The sequence below is a fragment of the Topomyia yanbarensis genome, chromosome 2 (genome assembly GCF_030247195.1).
Source record: "Topomyia yanbarensis strain Yona2022 chromosome 2, ASM3024719v1, whole genome shotgun sequence".
Lineage (NCBI taxonomy): Eukaryota > Metazoa > Arthropoda > Insecta > Diptera > Culicidae > Topomyia > Topomyia yanbarensis.
This window is the reverse complement of record NC_080671.1, coordinates 350946112-350964304: the sequence shown is the minus strand read 5'-3', so window position 1 is coordinate 350964304 and position 18193 is coordinate 350946112. Positions and strand designations below refer to the sequence as shown.

At 42.3% G+C, this 18193-nt stretch overlaps 2 protein-coding genes across 4 annotated transcripts in view; one reads left to right on the top strand and one right to left on the bottom strand.

The window, feature by feature from the left end:
* The window catches only part of LOC131684243 (nuclear receptor subfamily 2 group E member 1-like), a 30213-nt gene extending 25091 nt beyond the window's left edge, over positions 1-5122 (top strand). For all 3 annotated transcript variants that reach the window (XM_058966938.1, XM_058966937.1, XM_058966939.1), the window contains exon 5: positions 4779-5122. In XM_058966938.1, coding sequence (XP_058822921.1) covers positions 4779-5122 — 344 coding nt within the window. The remainder of the gene's footprint in view (positions 1-4778) is intronic.
* A 34-nt stretch (positions 5123-5156) lies between these two features.
* The window catches only part of LOC131684240 (probable ATP-dependent RNA helicase DHX34), a 35864-nt gene continuing 22827 nt past the window's right edge, over positions 5157-18193 (bottom strand). Inside the window, exons 2-8 of the mRNA XM_058966932.1 lie at positions 9018-11060; positions 8764-8958; positions 6607-7176; positions 6142-6553; positions 5686-5968; positions 5500-5621; positions 5157-5436 (exon numbers count right to left, since the gene is read on the bottom strand). Of these exons, the coding sequence (XP_058822915.1) occupies positions 5249-5436; positions 5500-5621; positions 5686-5968; positions 6142-6553; positions 6607-7176; positions 8764-8958; positions 9018-11057 (3810 nt within the window). The 5' untranslated portion in view covers positions 11058-11060 and the 3' untranslated portion in view covers positions 5157-5248. The remainder of the gene's footprint in view (positions 5437-5499; positions 5622-5685; positions 5969-6141; positions 6554-6606; positions 7177-8763; positions 8959-9017; positions 11061-18193) is intronic.

The following is an 18193-nucleotide window of genomic DNA, read 5'->3' as shown; positions in this document are numbered from 1 at the left end:
GCTCACCCTTAACATACGGTGTGACACTGACTTGGATGCTCACCCTTTCACTCCTCTGCCACGCCACGAGACATCGATAGCTAAGTCCCAACATATTACGCTACGACCCTCCCATCTTGGCATGAGGCAGTCCACATATACGCCTATACACTCGCTCTTATGCCTTGCTTCGGGGTGGCTGGGTTTACCCCTTCGCGGTTGCCAGTCGCTGCGCCACCCGAGCAAAGTCCAACATCAAAATTATAGCAAATAGACAACATATTTTGATATCAAGCATCAAATTGAAATCTTATTTCGATATCAATTAAAACTTTTCAGATATGACATCATATTTTGATCTCATTTTGATGTGCTTACATTTTTAGAAAAAAAAAAATGTTTGTTTCTATTTCTTTGACAAACATCAAACTGATTCCTTATTTTGTTATCAATGAAATATTTCACCATCTCAATGAGTTTTCAATTTGCTCTCATTGATAGCATAAATAGTTTTCTGTTTGATGTCATAGTGCAATTGTTCTGCTTTCGATTTTGATCTTTTAACCGTTAAAACGACCAAAATGATAACAAACTGAGCAATCATTCCCTACTACATCACAACATCAAGTTTAGTTCTCAATTTGTTATCAGACTCTGCTCGGGCAAACCTGCCTCAGCATGGACAGACCATTCACTCACTTTTTTGCGATCGGCCTTTTTCGATCCAACTAACCAATTGCTCGGTGCGCCAAATTACCTGTAGCCTACAGGCAATCTGGGTGATAGCAGCCGAGACTACGTTCCACTTCTCCACCGATTGACACATCCGCTGAATAAGGGTATCAGGAGTTGTGTCCCAGTCACAGACGTCAGACTTCTTTCGACGTCGAACCGAGGACATACGAACAGTATGTGTTCGGCAGTTTCGTCTACACCTGGGCAGTCCGGGCAGGCTGAGACCTCCGCGTGCCCGAACCTGTGGAGGTACTGTCGGAAACAGCCATGGCCTGACAGCAAATTGTGTCAGATGGAAGTGAACTTCCCCATGGGGTCTTCCCACACAGCTCGATATGTTAGGTATCAGCCGGTGGGTCCACCTACCTTTCGAGGAGTTGTCCCACTCACGCTGCCATCTGGCAACCGAGGTCACCCTGGTGCGCTCGCGGGCTCCCCTATTTCCACGTAGCTCGAAGCACTCCTCATCTTCCCGAATGACCAGCCCGACTGGCATAATGCTCGCTATCACGCAGGATGCATCGTGTGATACCGTGCGGTAGGCAGATATCACTCTGAGGCACATCACGCGGTAGGTGCTCTCCAGTTTCTGTAGGTAACTGGTTACCCTCAGTGCTCTTGATCATGTCGTGCCGCCGTACCTGAGGATAGATACGGCAACGCCTGCCAGTAACTTACGTCTACTGGCGCACACCTTTGAGTTGTTGGACATCATCCTCGATAGAGCCGCAACAGCAGTCGACGCTCTCTTGCATGTATATTCGACGTGGCTGCCGAAGGTCAGCTTGTCGTCAATAATGACTCCTAGAGACTTCAGACTTCGCTGTGAAGTGATCGCGACTTCTCCCACATGGATAACTGCATGTTGTGCCGACTTGCGGTTGTTGACGATAACTACCTCCGTCTAATGATGAGCGAGCTCCAGGCCTCTCGCGCTCATCCATTCTTCCACCGTGTTGATCGCGTATTCTGCGGTTAGTTCTACCTCAGGGATTGACTCCCTCAATCAAAGGTTACGTCGTCGGATCTTGACCCCAGGAGGGAACTTCAGTCTCAGATCCCCGTCATACATGAGGTTCCATAGCACCGGGCCTAGGATCGAGCCCTGCGGGACTCTGGCGGAAATCGGAACCCTTTTCTGGCCGGCATCGGTCTCGTATAGCAGTACGCGGTTCTGGAAATAGCTTTCCAGAATCCGGTACAGACCCACCGGTAGGCCTTAGTCTTCCATCTGTCTGGGAAGTAGCCTTCGTTCAGGCATTTTTGTAGTACTATCCTGAACATGTTCGGAAACGCAAAGAATGCGGTCTTCAGTGCAACGTTAGGGAGACTGTCCAGACCGGGAGCTTTTCTTCGCTTTCATCCCTTTCGCCATTATAAGGAGGTTGTCGTTGGAGGCTCGATTATCACCAGCATTTCTCCAGTATGCATCAACATATGGTATAGGCGCCCATGCGGTTAGGTCTTGCTTCGTGAAAAGTCCCTCTACGATAATTTTGAATTTGTAAGCGCACATTTCAACTGGCGTCGTTGGACCCTTTATTTTGAGCATAACGACACGATAAGCGCTGCGCCAGGGGTTAGCGTCTACTTCTCTGCATAGCTCCTTGTAGCAGGTGGACTTACGCAGTACTATCTCGCGTTTAAAAGCGGCCCTAGCCGCCCAGAGCATCAGCTTACACTCTTCTCTGACTGACTCAGATCTTGTTCTTTCAACGCGTCTTCTGGCTTTCAGGCAGGCAACACGGAGGATGCTGATCCTCTTGTTCCAACAATACGCCGAACGCCGGAAATTACTCGGCTCCATTTTCCTCGGCATTGTTAAGTCACACGCCCTCGCTAATGTTTCCGCCAGCTCATCGGCATTGGAAATTGGAGCGAGGCTGTCAGCACGAAGTGCTTCCAAAAAAAGGTCCTTGTCAAAGTCCTTTATTTTCCACTTCCGCTCGCCAGTCCTCACTCTTCACGTTACAAAGCAATGGAATAGTGGATCGCCTGGTGGTCGCTATGTGTGTCCTGCTTACTATAACTCGCCAATTCGTGTCATCCATCAGCAACGCGCTGCAGAATGTTACGTCGATAGTGGATTCCCGGTCGTCTTTACGGAATGTGCTAGAGGAACCTCGGTTGCACAGCCTTACATCCAGCTTCGCCAGGGTTTCCAACAGAGTGTAACGTCTTGCGTTGGTCAGCCTGCTATCCCTGCGCTATCCACCACGCAATTACTGTAATCAGAAGGAACACGACACGGCTCTGCGATAGACGTCGCACTTCGTTTCTGTTGAGACGTCGCACTTCGTTTCTGTTGTCAACTGTCAACTGTTACAACAGTTGCTGTGCAATGGCGCAATGATTGAGATTAGCTGGGATATCTCCATCATCATTTGCCTGCCTTCACCTTTTTGTACTCTGGGCATTAGAAGCCCCCCGTCATGTGGTACTTTCCGCCCTCATTTACGCAGAGCAAGTACTTTGTTTGCTTTGTTCAGTCTCAATCGGAATCAATCGTAACGAACACACCGACCATTCGACTTTGATTTTACCGATCGACACAAGCTGGTTGTCTACAGCTGGCGAAAAGTGTATCGCTGCTGTCCGTGTGCCACCATACGCCTTCCTCAACCTGATTGACATCTACACTTTCTCGAGCTTACACTGATCTATTAGCGCGCTCCTCACTTCGTCTTCCAGTGTGATCACGTCCACATTCAAGCACTCGACAACTGCATCCTAAACTTAAGCTCTCACAAGCGCTTTTCCTCGCACTGCTTCTCCTACGAGTTCCCGATAAGTCGAGCTCTTGATCAGTATATCATTCTTCAGCTCGAACAGCATCTCGCCTTTTCTAATGCGCCTGGTTCTCACTACAATCTCCCTCAGCTCCTTCAGCTTGGAATCCTCTCTCACCCTTTAGAAGATTGCAGCGAACGTCACGCCGTCTTTTGTTTTGACGACTAGAGCGTCTCCCCTATACCTCTCCTCGCGCGTTCGAGGGCTTCTTTCTACTTTCTTTTTTTCCCTCCTCTCTTCTACGGTTTATACGGTTCGCCATTCACTCTCCATTTGTCGGTTGTTCACTGTCTTTCATCAACCTTCTTGGGCCTCTTCGGTTCCTGCTTCTCTCCTGGTGTTTCCCTTACTCTTTTTACAGAACAGGAATACCCGTCACCCTGCGACATCTCATAAGCTTCTGCTTGCGCTATCTTCGTTGTCTTCAGTGTCTTTTCCGCGTTTTCAGCTCTCTCCAATAACGCCATCTGTCCGCATTCGGCGACTGCTATGGCGGAGTTGATGCTAATCATTAGATCCTTGATCTGTCCGTGCACGATGCCCTTGCTTATCACGAATTCGTAGAGCTCTCTATTTTTTACCTCAGCTTCGTCACATTATGCAATGCAGACTGTTGGTTTTCTTGGGTAATGCTTGGTTTCGGCGTGCGCACCTGAAATGCTAGCTTTCCTTGGCGTCCTGCTCGGTATGGGCAGCTCTCGCTACTGCTGCTGGTGTGGTTACATTTACTCTTACATTTGGTCGTTTTGCTGGGTAGGTGACCTCCCAGACCACTTTTGGCGAGCAGGTTCACCACACATGCTCCGTTACATTTTTTTTAAATTTTTATTGTTTGTGTCTGCCTCCATGCCTTTTGGGTCCCAACTCCAAGCCGCTATCTACGCCCGTAATAAGTAGTCGCCTCTATATGATCCCATTGTTACCTTTGCAAGTAGTGAAGTCGCATGCCAGGGTTGAAGCGGACCTTCATGGGGTACCGCGTTCAGAGCTGCTCCAGCGATAGTCAGGAACGTTTCGAACGTACTTGAAAACTTACCAAAGTATTGATGGGACGGAGGGCAGCCAGTATTTATCAGTTGGATTACGTCAACTTTCATGATTCTGACACTAGTTTCTTAGAAGCTATAGTATTTACACTACTATGACGATTTTATTTACGAATGAAATAAGAATAACACACTGTCGAAAATATTACTAATAAATTCATTCAATGTATTTATATGTAGAAGGTACCGAACTACTTACACTAATTCTCATGTCCATCTATTCGACAGATTTCATCGTTCGTAACCCATCCGCCATCAGACTACAAACCGCCATACAACAGTTTGCGCTAGCACGTGTCGACTATCGAGAAGCGGCCTGTTTGAAGGCTTTAATACTGTTTCGGTCTGATCATGCCAATCTTTACTCAGCGCACGAAGTTCTTCTGCTGCAGGATCAAACGATCGGTCTGCTACACGAGAAGTGCGGCGGTGTTCGGTTAGGTCATCTGCTACTGCTGCTACCGGGGATCAAATCGGCGGCTAATCCAAAGATTTTGCAGGAAATGCTGTTTCGGAAAACCGTCGGAGAAGTTGCCATCGAACGGCTGTTACTGGATTTGATGAAAACGTAAAGCTTTATAGAACATTCTCTCGAATAACGTGAACATTCGGATATCATTCTAGTCATATAATGTTAGTGCATGTGATTTAATTAGGTTTGATTGATGTTGGTGTATAGTAATAAATTGGAAAATTATTCAATCCGTTTCTTGTTTCACTTTTATGGTGCATGTTTTTTTGTGTTTCAAAATCTCGATAGCGGTAAGGTGAAGTGTGGTTTTACAAACTGGGCAGTCGAAACTTTTTGAGTTAGGCTTCTGTCTGTCAATGGTAGAAGGTGTCGGCTGTTGGGCATCAGTATCGACCGCTGGACTGGATTTACAAACTAAAAGGTAATTGAAATCGGTTCAGAAAACTGGATTGCTTGTAAGTTTGCTTTTCATCATACCGACTTTATGCTGCAACTTTTGGAATCCAGTCATATTGTATGTGCAGCTGCAGTTGGCACACTCCCAATCATTAGTTATTATTTCCTCATACATCTGCATGCTCCAATCGGTTTCATTCACGCTGAAACAATTCATAAAAATATCATAATCCTTCATTAAAGATATAAGAATTAAAAAACAATTACCACGCGTACAAAATGTTCTCCGTAATATGCATTCCTCCCTTGGTTTCGTTTGTAATTGGTACAAAATCCTGAGCGAAAGGATTTGGATCCAACTCTACAGCTTCCGTTGCCGATGGACCTTTGTACATGATTTTCACATCAGCTGGAAGCAAACGCTTGATGGTGTAGCAAATTTCCGTATTCATATACTGAGCTAGGTCATGCCAGAGCTCATAGTTCATCTGATCGATAGATTTCTCTCGCTCAGCTCGGGACAACTCTTCGTCGGCTGTCTGTGTAAGAACTGCGAATAAAAATCCAAACGATGCAAGTTACAGGTTATTACAGCTTATTAACGTTTGAAATATTTTTGAACAACAGTTTGGAATGTTCACGCACAATTGGTACCGTTTAAAACATGGAATTTTGCCAGAAAATTTAACGAATATTGGACTGAGCTATTTCAAAATTACATACCTTTTAGTTTCTCTGCCAACATTTTATTCCACAATCGCCTGAGATTGGATGCTTTATATAACAAAGTTTGGCCACTTTCCGGAGAAGGAAAATCCAAACACAACCAAGAATCGCAGATTAGCCGCGAACAGGTCAAATTAGTATCGATCGAATGTGCAAACAGCAGTAGCGTTTGAGCTGCTGGCATGCGAAGCGTGTTCATTAAGTAGGTTTTGTTAGTCTCCAATAGTGTTAGGTAGCAAACTATTTGGTGGTGGGAGCTAAGCGGTTGACGCGATTTGTATGGTCCACTCTTTTCGACAATGTCGTTATCATCTAACTGTAGAACTTGCACGTTGTTCGCGAAGAATCCCATAGGATGAAGCGTGACGTATGGTTTGGTTTGCGTGTGGAAAAATTGTTCTGCAGGTCCCTGGAACAAAATGTTAATTTTTCTTTTTCTATGATATTTTAAAACAATTTTACCTTGCAGTAGTTGAAGTCATCTGCAATCGCCACTTGAGGATACAACCCGCTGACCAGAATCAACTTCAGCGTCATGAGGTCTCGATAGCTACAAGCTGTTGCTCCACTCACCAAAATCTGTAATTTTGAGGAGTTTAGGTTCATTCGAAACTCTACATCCCTGATATCAATTTTGCCGTCATCTTCTTCTCCATCACCAAATCCCCACGGGTCCGATTTCAGCAATTGTCTCTTTCGGGGAGCTTCCATCCGGTGCGTTTTTCGCAGTTCTTTCAGCTGCTTCAGTTCACCGTGTCGTATAGCACGTTCCGCACTAGTCATGTTGTCGTCACTGTTGCTTTCCATGAGACCGCAATCTTGCAGTAAGTCTTGAAACTGGTTTCTTAGTTTAGTAATTTCGTAAAAGCGTTGCTCTTCTAGGCCCCGCCTACGACACCAGCTTTTGGTACTTTCTCGTTTTTCATCTCTGCGATACTCAAAGCGGGTCTGTTTCAGTTCTAGCCATTCTTTATAGGCATTCAGTAAGGTGATCGGGTCTCCATGGTCAGATTCGAGAGAACGCAAAGCACGCTGCAATAAAATTTTTTAAAGCAAAACAAATAGCTGGTAGTAAACTTGTACACATCCGAACCGTAAAATGGCTTCCCGACACGACAACGAAACAACCATCATAAATGCGGGATCTGTCTACCTTCTTATCTCGCCCTGAGCACAAAATTAAATATCGTTACACTATTCACTGGATTTCAATTGCGTTTCTCCTATCTTATTGTTTTTCGAATACACGTTCGAGGAAGTATCAAGACTGATTTAAAAGCTGATTTAGTAAATTTTGCTGGAGCACTTACAACCCTTTTAGAATGCGAGCCGGTTTATTAAGATAGAATGTGATCTTCCGGTGGAAAGTGTCCTGGCAGTACTTCACCATTGTAGTCGATGAAAAGAAATGACGATTTCAGTGGAAATGCTTACCAAGGCTATCCTTTATGACATATCACCGATCATTTGTTCCCTGAATTATATGGTACCATAGCTCAAAATTTTGAGTTTCTTTTGATATTATTTTCTACCCATCAACCAGCGGTGCAATGGCTTTGCAATTTTGTCATAAGATCTTTTCTTGAACGAGAGGTCATGTCATCTCTATCAAATCATTCGTCATGCAAGACCAAAAGTATTGCATACGTTACTATGCTTTATTTCTCCTTAGCGGAGAAAAATTTAGTCAAAAACTATGTCTCCATTAAGGAAAAAAATTAAAGCCGACGGCGCCGGTGGTTGGAGGTCTAAAAATCTGTGATCACGTCTTCCTTCGGAAGGGTAGTAAAGCCGTTGGTCCCCGGTCCATGAGTTGATGGGTCGATATCTAATCCAGATAATGGAGTCACGCCTCTGGTGTCGGCCTTTGGCTTCGTAGCGGAAATAGGCTGATGGAAAATAGCTAGAACATAAAGAAGAATCGCACCCCTATACTAACTAACAAATGTCCTCCTCCCGTGATACTTGTGTAAAGCAAGTAGTATATACGACCTCTAGCAAAAGCAAGTATCGGACTAACATTCTTTTCCTTTCCTTCCGAGATCTACATTCGGGCCTGGTCGGCGCTGGTACTGATCAATAAACACTCTAGGATTACCAGGAGTCAATAAACACTCTAGGATTGACCAGGAGTCTCAAGCATAATTATCTATTGATTCCCTGTGCAACTTCAGCTAGTTCAGATCGATAACGGAGTAGCAGCCAGGGGTGGTCGCATAAGCTCAAGCTCAAGCTCATAAATGACATGACAAATCACATATAGGACTTTCGATTGATTGACACCGGTGTAGTGTAGTGCACTGGTTTGGCACTTTCTAGCAGAAGTGTCAATGGAACATACCCAGTTTTCTGCACTTCTGCTAGAAAGTGCAAAAATGCTGCACCATTTCCAGTGCACTCCACTACACCGGTGTCAATCAATGGAAAATCGTAATAGTAAAGTTCGATGCAAGGGAGCGGGCACAAGGTAAATGGTAAATCGATTGTCTTGTACGCAGCTTACCTGAATTCGACTCGCAACCCCGCACATAAGGTTAGAAATAGATTTCCCTAACCCAAAAAAGAGGCGAATTACTCAAAGGTAAAAACCACTATCGAAACAAAAAAATCTACACTTACCTCACATTCTGCTTCACGATAAGCACGGTTTGTAAAGGGTGACTGGACGCTCAACGCAGCTGCTAAGGTCAGAACTGGTTGCAATTGTTGAAATACGCATCCCATCAGCAACATTTTCCCAATTCCGATATCTACTGGAATTTTCGCCAAAGCTTTACCTAACGGAGTAAGCTTTTCATCGGCTGTTAGTGCTTCCTGTAAAAATAACAATTTCGTTAACAATAACACCACGAAGATCAGAACTCTTAACTTACATGTTGCTTCAAGTTCATGATAGCATTTTCCAAGTTTTCCGATGGCGGTGGTTCCACAAACGGAAACAGTCTAGCATTTGGCAACCCCATCGAAATCATTTGCAACAGTAGAGACTCCAAAGGTACTTTCAATATCTCTGCCGTTGTGTATGCATCAAAGTCGTAGAACTGTTTCTCCGCATAGAGTCGATAGCATATGCCTGGTCCCGTTCGTCCAGCTCTACCCTTACGCTGATCAGCTGAAGCTTTCGAAATCCAGAACTCCTTCAACCGTTGCATCTTAGTAGTTGGATCATAACTCATCTCTTTTACTTTGCCGGAATCGATTACAAAGCGAATTCCGTCGATAGTCACCGATGTCTCCGCAATGTTCGTAGATATGATACACTTCCGCATTCCTTCCGGAGCGTAGTCAAATACCTTATCCTGCTCGGCGATTGAGAGGGTACTGTGCAATGGAAGAATTATCCAGTTTTTATTCTTCTCTGAGTACTCTTTGGCTGCATCAACGATTGTCGTGATCTCATTTAAACCGCTTAGAAAAATCAAAACGTCCCCTTTCTCCGTAGGAGGATACTTTTGATCGATCAGTTGCAGAATTTGAAGGTACGGATCAGGACTGATCCGATTGCTTGTTTTTTGCTTGCCTTTACCTCCTGTACTAGTGAAAGCGATGTCTTGCACTTGCGGCATGTAGTGCAGTTTTATTGGAAATAATCGACCGGGAACTTCGATTATGTGTGCCTTCTCTTCAGCAAAGTAGTCTCCAAACAGCTTGATATTAATAGTTGCTGACATGAGAACCAGCTTTACATCCGGTCTAGCCCTTATCAAGCACTTGGTTATCCCCAGCAGGAAATCACCATGAAGATGCCTTTCGTGTATTTCATCAAGTATGATAACCGAATATTGGGAGAGAGATTCCTCTGCAGCCAGTTGTCGTAGTAAAAGACCTTCGGTGATGAACAAAATGTTGGTGTGGGTACTTTTGGCCCTTTCGAACCGAATTTGGTAACCGACCTGTGTGCCATATTCGCACAGCATTTCGTGAGCTACTCGCTTTGCAAGTGAAATGCAAGCAATTCGTCTAGGCTGGGTACAAGCAATTTTCTCAAACCCAGCTTCATGCAGGTATTGCGGTACTTGAGTAGATTTACCGCAGCCTGTATCACCAGCAAGAATGACCACAGTCTCATTCCGTACAGCTGCCACAATTTCATCTTTGTGCTTTGCTACCGGGAGTTCAGCTTGCGCCTTTCGTAGCTTCCTTAGCCTGTTGAAGCGTTCCTTCTGGCGGAAATCTAAGTAGTGTGATACTATCTGCAAAAATTGTTTCAGTTTCAAAGCACTGATTTTTCCACTTTCATCCAATTGTCGCAGTCTGCTGTACAGCTCCTCGAACGGGACATTTAATGAAATTGCTGTGCTGAAAGCGTTGTTGTAAGTTGATTGAATCATGTCATCCGTTTGTAATTCAGTTTCTTCAAGTGGCTTCGGTAGAATACACTGTCCACTTTTCTTGAGCAGTGCTTCATATTTGTTCAGAAATAACCAGAAATCGTTCGAATCGTTAACGAGTTGGTCCCGGCTACAGTAACCGAGAATAACTCGGTTAAGGATACCTTTATAATTGAGAAAGGAAAAGCTCACCAAATTGGTTTCTTCAATTCGAGGTGCCTTGGAACCCAGTTCTCTCTTTTTGGTTGACGAATCATATTCGATCTTTTGTTTGCCTAAATCGTGAAAGTCGTTTTCGGATCTGAACTTTTTTCTATCGGGACTAATAGAACCGTAAACATTTTCGCTGGTTGATTGAAATATTTTAGTTTCAGAAGTGCTAGTTTCCGATTGCTCTACTTTCCTGTGCCGTCTTTCTGGAGAGGGGGATCTAGATTCACGATGTCGATTGTGCGAGTGACTGTCCACATGCTTGGAGCGATAGTGCTGGGATGACACCTTGGAATCTCGCGACGTAGATAGATGTTGGTGTTCTTGTTGAAGCTCATTTTTGCGTTTGTAATATTCCCTCGAAGAACTCATAATCTAAATATCAAAGTTAAGTAAACGTAAATGTGGCATTAAAATATAGTAAGTCCAGTTAAATGTGCAGAAACGCTCTTAAAATAGGGGGCGATAACGAAAGTGTTAGTATATTCATTCAATTTCCATATAATAATGCAACAATGGAACAAGGATATCTCAAATTTGGCCTGGGGTCCACTAGGAGGTTAATAAGTCTACCATCTTTCTCCGGACAAAACCAGCCTAGAAGCCGTGTGGCATCAGGCGGGTTGAAGTTTCTCAACCCAGATTTAATCCATTGGGTTCCTGCTCCCATGTCATAAAAGGCGACTTAAACGGAAGTCCTCAAGTCAAGGTGTTTCTCCGTGTCGTGGACTGAATGGCTGGCAGGACTAAAATATGCCAGTCGCGCACGGTGTGTCGTGGGTCTTACCCTCACTGTGTAACGCGATTCTCTGACACAGTGGACGTTTGTTCCTTTGCAAATCGTGGGATGCAAATGGTGGTCATGTCCCTAATGCCCATTTCGGGGTTCACTATAGGCGATTATAAGCCAACGTGTTTGGTATCTTCTAGCTGATGTACAACAAGTGCGGATGATGAAATTTGTAGTTCTGTGATCGTGTATGGTTAGAGTAGCACAAATTAATCTTCAGCATAAACATACAGCAACTATGAATCTATCCCGCCTTGTGCAGGAAGGAAAAGCTTCTGTAGCCTCACAACTCGCAATACTTGGGCTGTCACAGTCAATATGAATGTCGATAACATAAACAAGAAATACGTCTATTGTTCGGCATAATTGCCGCCTAATGAACCATCATCTTCTGATGCTTTCAAGAAGGTAGAATCATAATGTGGCAGAAATGGCTTTTACCTCATAATCGGCAGTGATACAAATGCCCACCACATAATTTGAGGCAGCTCAGACATCAATTTGAGAGGCATTGATGAAAAACTTAAGCAGTACAAATCTTCACATACTGTAGGAAATCGCCCAACATTTGCACGAGCTGGAAGAGAAGTGGTGTTAGATGTAACTCTCTGCTCTGACAGTATTACGCACGAGTTGGCAAACTCGCTCGTACCAAACTAGCTCAAACCGTGGTTATCTAATCATAACTACATCGTCTTTGATCATTTAAACGTCTCGCTAGATATAATCACATATCGTAATCCTAAATCTACGAAGTTCAGACCATTGAATCTTCACGTGGCTTGGATGAGGTCATGGATAAAACAAACTCACTCATAGTAGCAGCATACCAAGAGACTTGCCTGCTTCGAGTTATGCTTGCTTCTAGAGGAACACCATGGTGGAATAGAGAACTTGTTCGATTCAAAGTTATGTAGAAAAGCTTGAAATCGCAGACGCAGGGACGAGTCGGAGGCATTTAAGGTGGCTCGAAACGCATACAGAAATGCCCTTCGATCCTCTGAGCGAAGTGGTTGAAAAAGTCTCTGCACAAATGTGTTAAGTCTCATCGACACTAGAAGATTAAATAAGTTACTTTCAAAATCGAAAGATTTTCATGTCAGTTCTATTAGAACTGCTAATGGTGAATACTTGTCTAACGAAGATGTAGTACTCAACTGTCTTTTTGACACACACACTTTCCATGGTCTGGACAGAGCCATCAATGACGACTGCCCCTGAGTTCTTTTCAGGTAGTTCTGATTCTTGGGCATTTACTCGTAGAATTGTGACAACCGAATCGATCAAATGGGCGATTGAAAGTTTTGCTCCGTACAAGTCTTAGCGTGGCGGAAAATAACTGTAAAATTCATTACCAAAGGTGGCCGCGTCACTTATGAGAAGGCAAAGATATTTACACCATCCTTCTCAAATCAGCGGAACGTTTAAGTGACCACTGAATTCGGGATGTTAATTTGGGCGAGCACCCGCTGCATGCAATGCAACATGCATATCAGCGGGGGAAGTCTACTACCGACCTTACATGTTATTTACAACATTGAAAAAGCTCTTTCACAAAAGCAATTAAGTTTAGGAGTTTTTCTCGATATTGAAGGTTCCTAACGTAAAAGTATCTGGCAATCTTCAATGAAAACCATTACCTCTTAATCTATGAACTAGAATAAGATAGAACTAAGTGCAAAAACTACTCTTATTTCCAAAAATCTCTTGATTAAAAGTGGCAGATAGTTGGGTGTAAGTCTGTCTGTTTCTGTATCTGTTTGAGCACGACATTTCATATTACTTATTATGTAGGATGATACACATGGCAAGTTAGTCGCTGAAATAGTTCCATAATCACCAGCTCGAGGCAGCGCTTAATGAAATTATTCCATGATAGTTTTTGTTGTCTCGCTTATCTCTTTTTATGAACTGGAGATATGTTCGCGGATTTCCAGTAGCTAGAAAAAATTTCACATGCAAGAGATCTTCGCAAGATTTCGTACTTCTTTCTTATCATCTTTAAAATTAAATCCAATTGTGAACTATCCAATCTGCCGGCTGCCGGAGACCATACACAGTTGGTACAATTGGGAGATTCGAGTACTTTAGTTTTAGTTTTTCGTACTCTGGTTGAGAGATTGTTTACCTCGGAGTTTACGTTACAGCAGTTATCGCTGCGATCAACCGTAACTGCAACCTGGACTAAAATGAATCAGAATACTTAATGAAAAAATAGGTTTGGAGGATAAAAACCAGGACAATTCAAGCGTTTTCCTCGACAACCCAGAACAACATGACAGTCAGTTAAAAACCAGGACATTTCCTGAGAAACCAGGACGTATGGTCACCCTGGCCCATTCTGAACTATTAATTTTTATCAGCCCTTTGGTGAACTGGCTCATAAAACGGGGACATTGATAAAATCGGGACAATTTTTTTTTGTTCTTTTTAAAATCGAAGCTCTTAAAATATTCTTCTGTAATCCCTAGATATAGCCTCATAACCTTTCCTGATTATTTGGCTTAAACTTCCCTTAAGGGGGTCTAAGAGTGCAAAATTAAAAAAAAATGCGTTTTTCGGATCCCTAAGATAAGAAAAATATGCTCAAGAAAGGATTTACTTGAATTCAACTTGGTTTTGTCTGTTAGAGCCCATCAAACTATCAACCATCAATTTTTATATCTTCAATGTATCTCAATATGCAGTTTGTTTAGAAAGGAAAAATGAGTTATATTTTTTTATCTCCCTCAAAAAAACATATTGGTAAAATCGTGATTAAAATAACAAACAAAAGTGAAAAAATAACAGATAAGCATTTTAAAAAGCTTGAGGCCCCTATTTTGTGGAATGATTTTTGTTTGGGTGAAAACACAGATATTTCAAGACGCTCACCACTTTTGTGCGAAATGAGCGTACGGTGCTATTCGGGCCCCCTATTCCATCAACCAGCGTTCAGCACAGCTTGCGGCTGCACACACGAAAATACATGATGCGCCAATCGACAGCTGTGACTATCCAGATTATTTTTTTTGGAAATTTAAATTCGTAATTTTCCTTCAGAAACTAAGAATTTAAATTAGATATTTTCCATTATAAAAAGAGTTAAATTAGAAACTTTCTGGTAAGGAGTGATGGAGGGCGACTCGACCCAACGGGAGGAAGACTACAAATTACGCCGCAGTTCCGGCAGTTACGACAATGGCGCAGTCGGTACGAAGGATAAATCATCAAAAAGGTTAGTATCATATGGTTGTGAATGTTATTTTACATTACTAGAAGCCTCCGATGAGTAGACGGAGAGCTTTAAAAAAATAGTACATAAAGAAAATTTCGATGAGTAGGCGAAGTTTAAATTCGTTATTGTGACATGGTCAATAACTTATGTACAGGGTTCAATGATGCAATCTTCAATGAGAAGGTGGGGATTGATTATTGAAACCAAAAATATAGTTTTCTGATGTGTAGACAGAAATATGATATAAAAAATATATACATATATTTACATATTTCAAAAAACAAAGTCACAAAAAAGCTGTTGGTCTATTCCACAGAAAGTCGAAAAAAGCATCACCAAAAAGATGCTTCTGGAGAAGTTATCGTCCATGAGAATTGAGTTGACCAAGCTTCGCAACGAAAAGGATGCTTAATTACAAACGGATTCAGTCGGCGAATTGCAACCAATTCGTCCGAGCACAGCAGAATTTTTCGGTACAGTGGGCGAGACACTATTAGCCAGTGTGAATAACATGTCTATCAGCACAATAAACATTCCCGAGTGTGTTTCATCAGACAGTGCATCAGATATCGACAAAAAAGGCTACGAGTATTGAAAAAATATACTGGTGGCTTCATTAAACTTGATACAAGCAAACGATGAAAATACGAAAATGGATGTCTTCAGAATTAAATCTGGGCCGAAGTTGTTACAATTGCTACAAGGGACGAAATCTTTGCCGAATATGCCTGATGAAATAGCTCATCCATTTTCAAACGCAATTTGTCGGTTGGATTGCTATTTTGGATCAAGGGCTTATACGCTTTCTCAACGCAGTAATCTCCTGAATACAGTGCAGCGGGTTGAAGAAACAAATCTACGATTTGTTCGACGTGTCGCAGCTTCTGCCAAACTCTGTGGCTACGATAAAGAGGACGACGAAATATGGAAGCAGTGGCCCGTACAGTGATTAAAAGTTCAACCGATAGGCGTGTGCGTACTCTAGCTCATCGAAATTGGGGGAAGGCTACGCGATTACGAAACAGAGATATTCAACGAAGAGGAGTTTCAGAAGATGCACCAGCCACAAAGAACAGCATCGATCGCCACAATTACCAGTAATGTGGGTCAAAGAGGACAATTTCAGCGTAACGACACAGGAAGACTCAACAGTTCAAGCCTAGGAAGAGGATCGTACCATCGTGCTCCGATGCGTTTCAAAAGATCAATGCGAAATGTTTGCTGGCGTTGTGCAAGTATTTATCACAATCCTGGTCAATGCCCATGCCTTAACAAGATTTGCCATAACTGTAAGCAACAAGGACATCTCGCTCGATGTTGCCCCTCTCGAAATCGCGCCCGAATCGCAACTAAACGATACTCCGAAGCAGACAATGAAGAACCACCGCGAAAAATTGCTGCTATCAAAGATGAAGAAGATATTAATGAACCCAAACCAATTGATGTAAGTGAAATGGATTGATATTTAATTTGTAGATAAAAGCTTGGAAATCTGTTGAATAAATGCTTGAATTTAAAAAAAAACGTTTGAAAAGAAAAAAGAGAAATATCTTGAGTCGATATTGATTTTTTTTTTCAAATCATGTATACATTTGAGTCCTAGACCCATGCGCAAAATTATTTTGCATTGCTGAATCACCGTATATCTCCTTACTGCTTGAGCTTGTCGTTTATTCTTGCAATATCGACTCATGGAAGACTTAGCAAGCATGAAATAAAATGGTATTCTTCTAAATATGTTTCAGGCACAGACCCCAACATTGGTTGATTTGTGGGTTATTGATAGAATAGTTTCTATTCCTACTAATTATCAAACAGAAGAGGATACCTTCGTGGCTGGGCGTGTAGCTGGAACGCGTGTAGTATTCCTCATAGATTCCGGTGCGCAAGTAAATACAATTACAAAAACTCAATTTGAGAAAATACTTCAAAAGAATCAACACGAAAAAAGCTAAATGATCTGAGTTACACAACGGATACAAGGCCTAGAGCCTACGCTGCATCCACCAACATCAAAGTAATAGCCACATTTTCAGCGGAACTGTTTATATCAAAAGACAGACCCGTTTATATTGAGAAATTCTATGTCGTGGACGACGGGAAACTTTGCTAGGATTCAGCACGGCAACAAGATATAGCGTTCTTATCATAGGATTGTCAGTACCGGTTGCCGACAACTTTTGGCCATGTGAATTCGCTGCAGTTAATAGAATAGCCAATGATTCAGTTATCGAGTTCCCCAAGTTTAATGTACCGCCAGTTGTTCTGCTCTACGACAAGGAGATCCCAAGGAACAATTTCTGCTGAAAAAACGTATATGCAAGATATTTTAATCAGCTTATGCTGATTAGCTGCGTTTTAAAATATTCAAGCTACTGCTCTTTAATGCTTAACCAGTTGAAATTGGAGAATTTATTCAGCATTTGCTAATTAGTGCTGTTGTAACAGCGTTTCTTCAGTCGCAGTTCTGTGTGGCTCATAACATTAGTTCAACTGTTTCTGATTAAGTAAGCTGAAAACAGGCTTTTTCCACACGCAAACAAAACTTGTTCAGTACCTTGTTCAGCTTTTACAAGGAGTTGCTGATTAAATCAGTTTAAGCTGCAATTATTTAGTAATTGTTCAGCTTGTTGTAAAGCGCTTGAAAAGCTAATGGTAAAAATATTTTTTTCACCAACAATTGTCGGCATTTTTTTCAATTAATTTAATCTTCTTTCCATTCGTAATTACTGGTTAACGGAGCTTAGGCCCCCAAAGTCAATCAGCACCACAAAACCTTACCTTCCAGGACGAAATTTTGCGAATCCATTTCCTTTTTCCAGCATTTGGATTCGAACCCAGGTACATTGTGTTACTACATTCGTCGCTCTTCCATCTAAGCCATATCGCCTTTCTACTAGCACATGAAAAATTGGTCATCATACCAATCAAGTAAGTATTCATATAGTCATATATTAATAGCTGAATTGCGGCAACATTGATATTTTTAATCAGCGTTGTGTTAATGGCAGTTCAAAACCGGCGCTGATCAACTGCTTTATAAGAGCCTCAAATACGTATATTCAAACAGGGGGTGCAACCTTAGAACAGGAGGTGCAACCTTACACCTCGGATGGTAACGTTATTTATCTTGATAATTTTTTTCATCACAACGGAGCATTTTTTTCAAAACCTCGAATCATTTGGCATTAAAAGTCGTGATTTTATTCATCTACTGTGTTGCTGAAAGTTTTTTTTTATTTCGAACAGCTGCTGAAAGTTAATAAAATGAGCCAGTGTTATATCCACGATAAGGTAAGTGGATTGTTCTCAAAAATTTATGAATTTGCAGCCCAAATCGGATTTTGAATTAAGCATATAACAAAACGCAGTGCATGTTATATGTTCAGCGACTGTGATCTGTGGATATTTCTAGCGAAATAATGTTTTATTTAACGTTAAAAATATGCTCGTTTTGGTACTGAATCAATAACTATTACTATAAATTGCACGATTAGCACT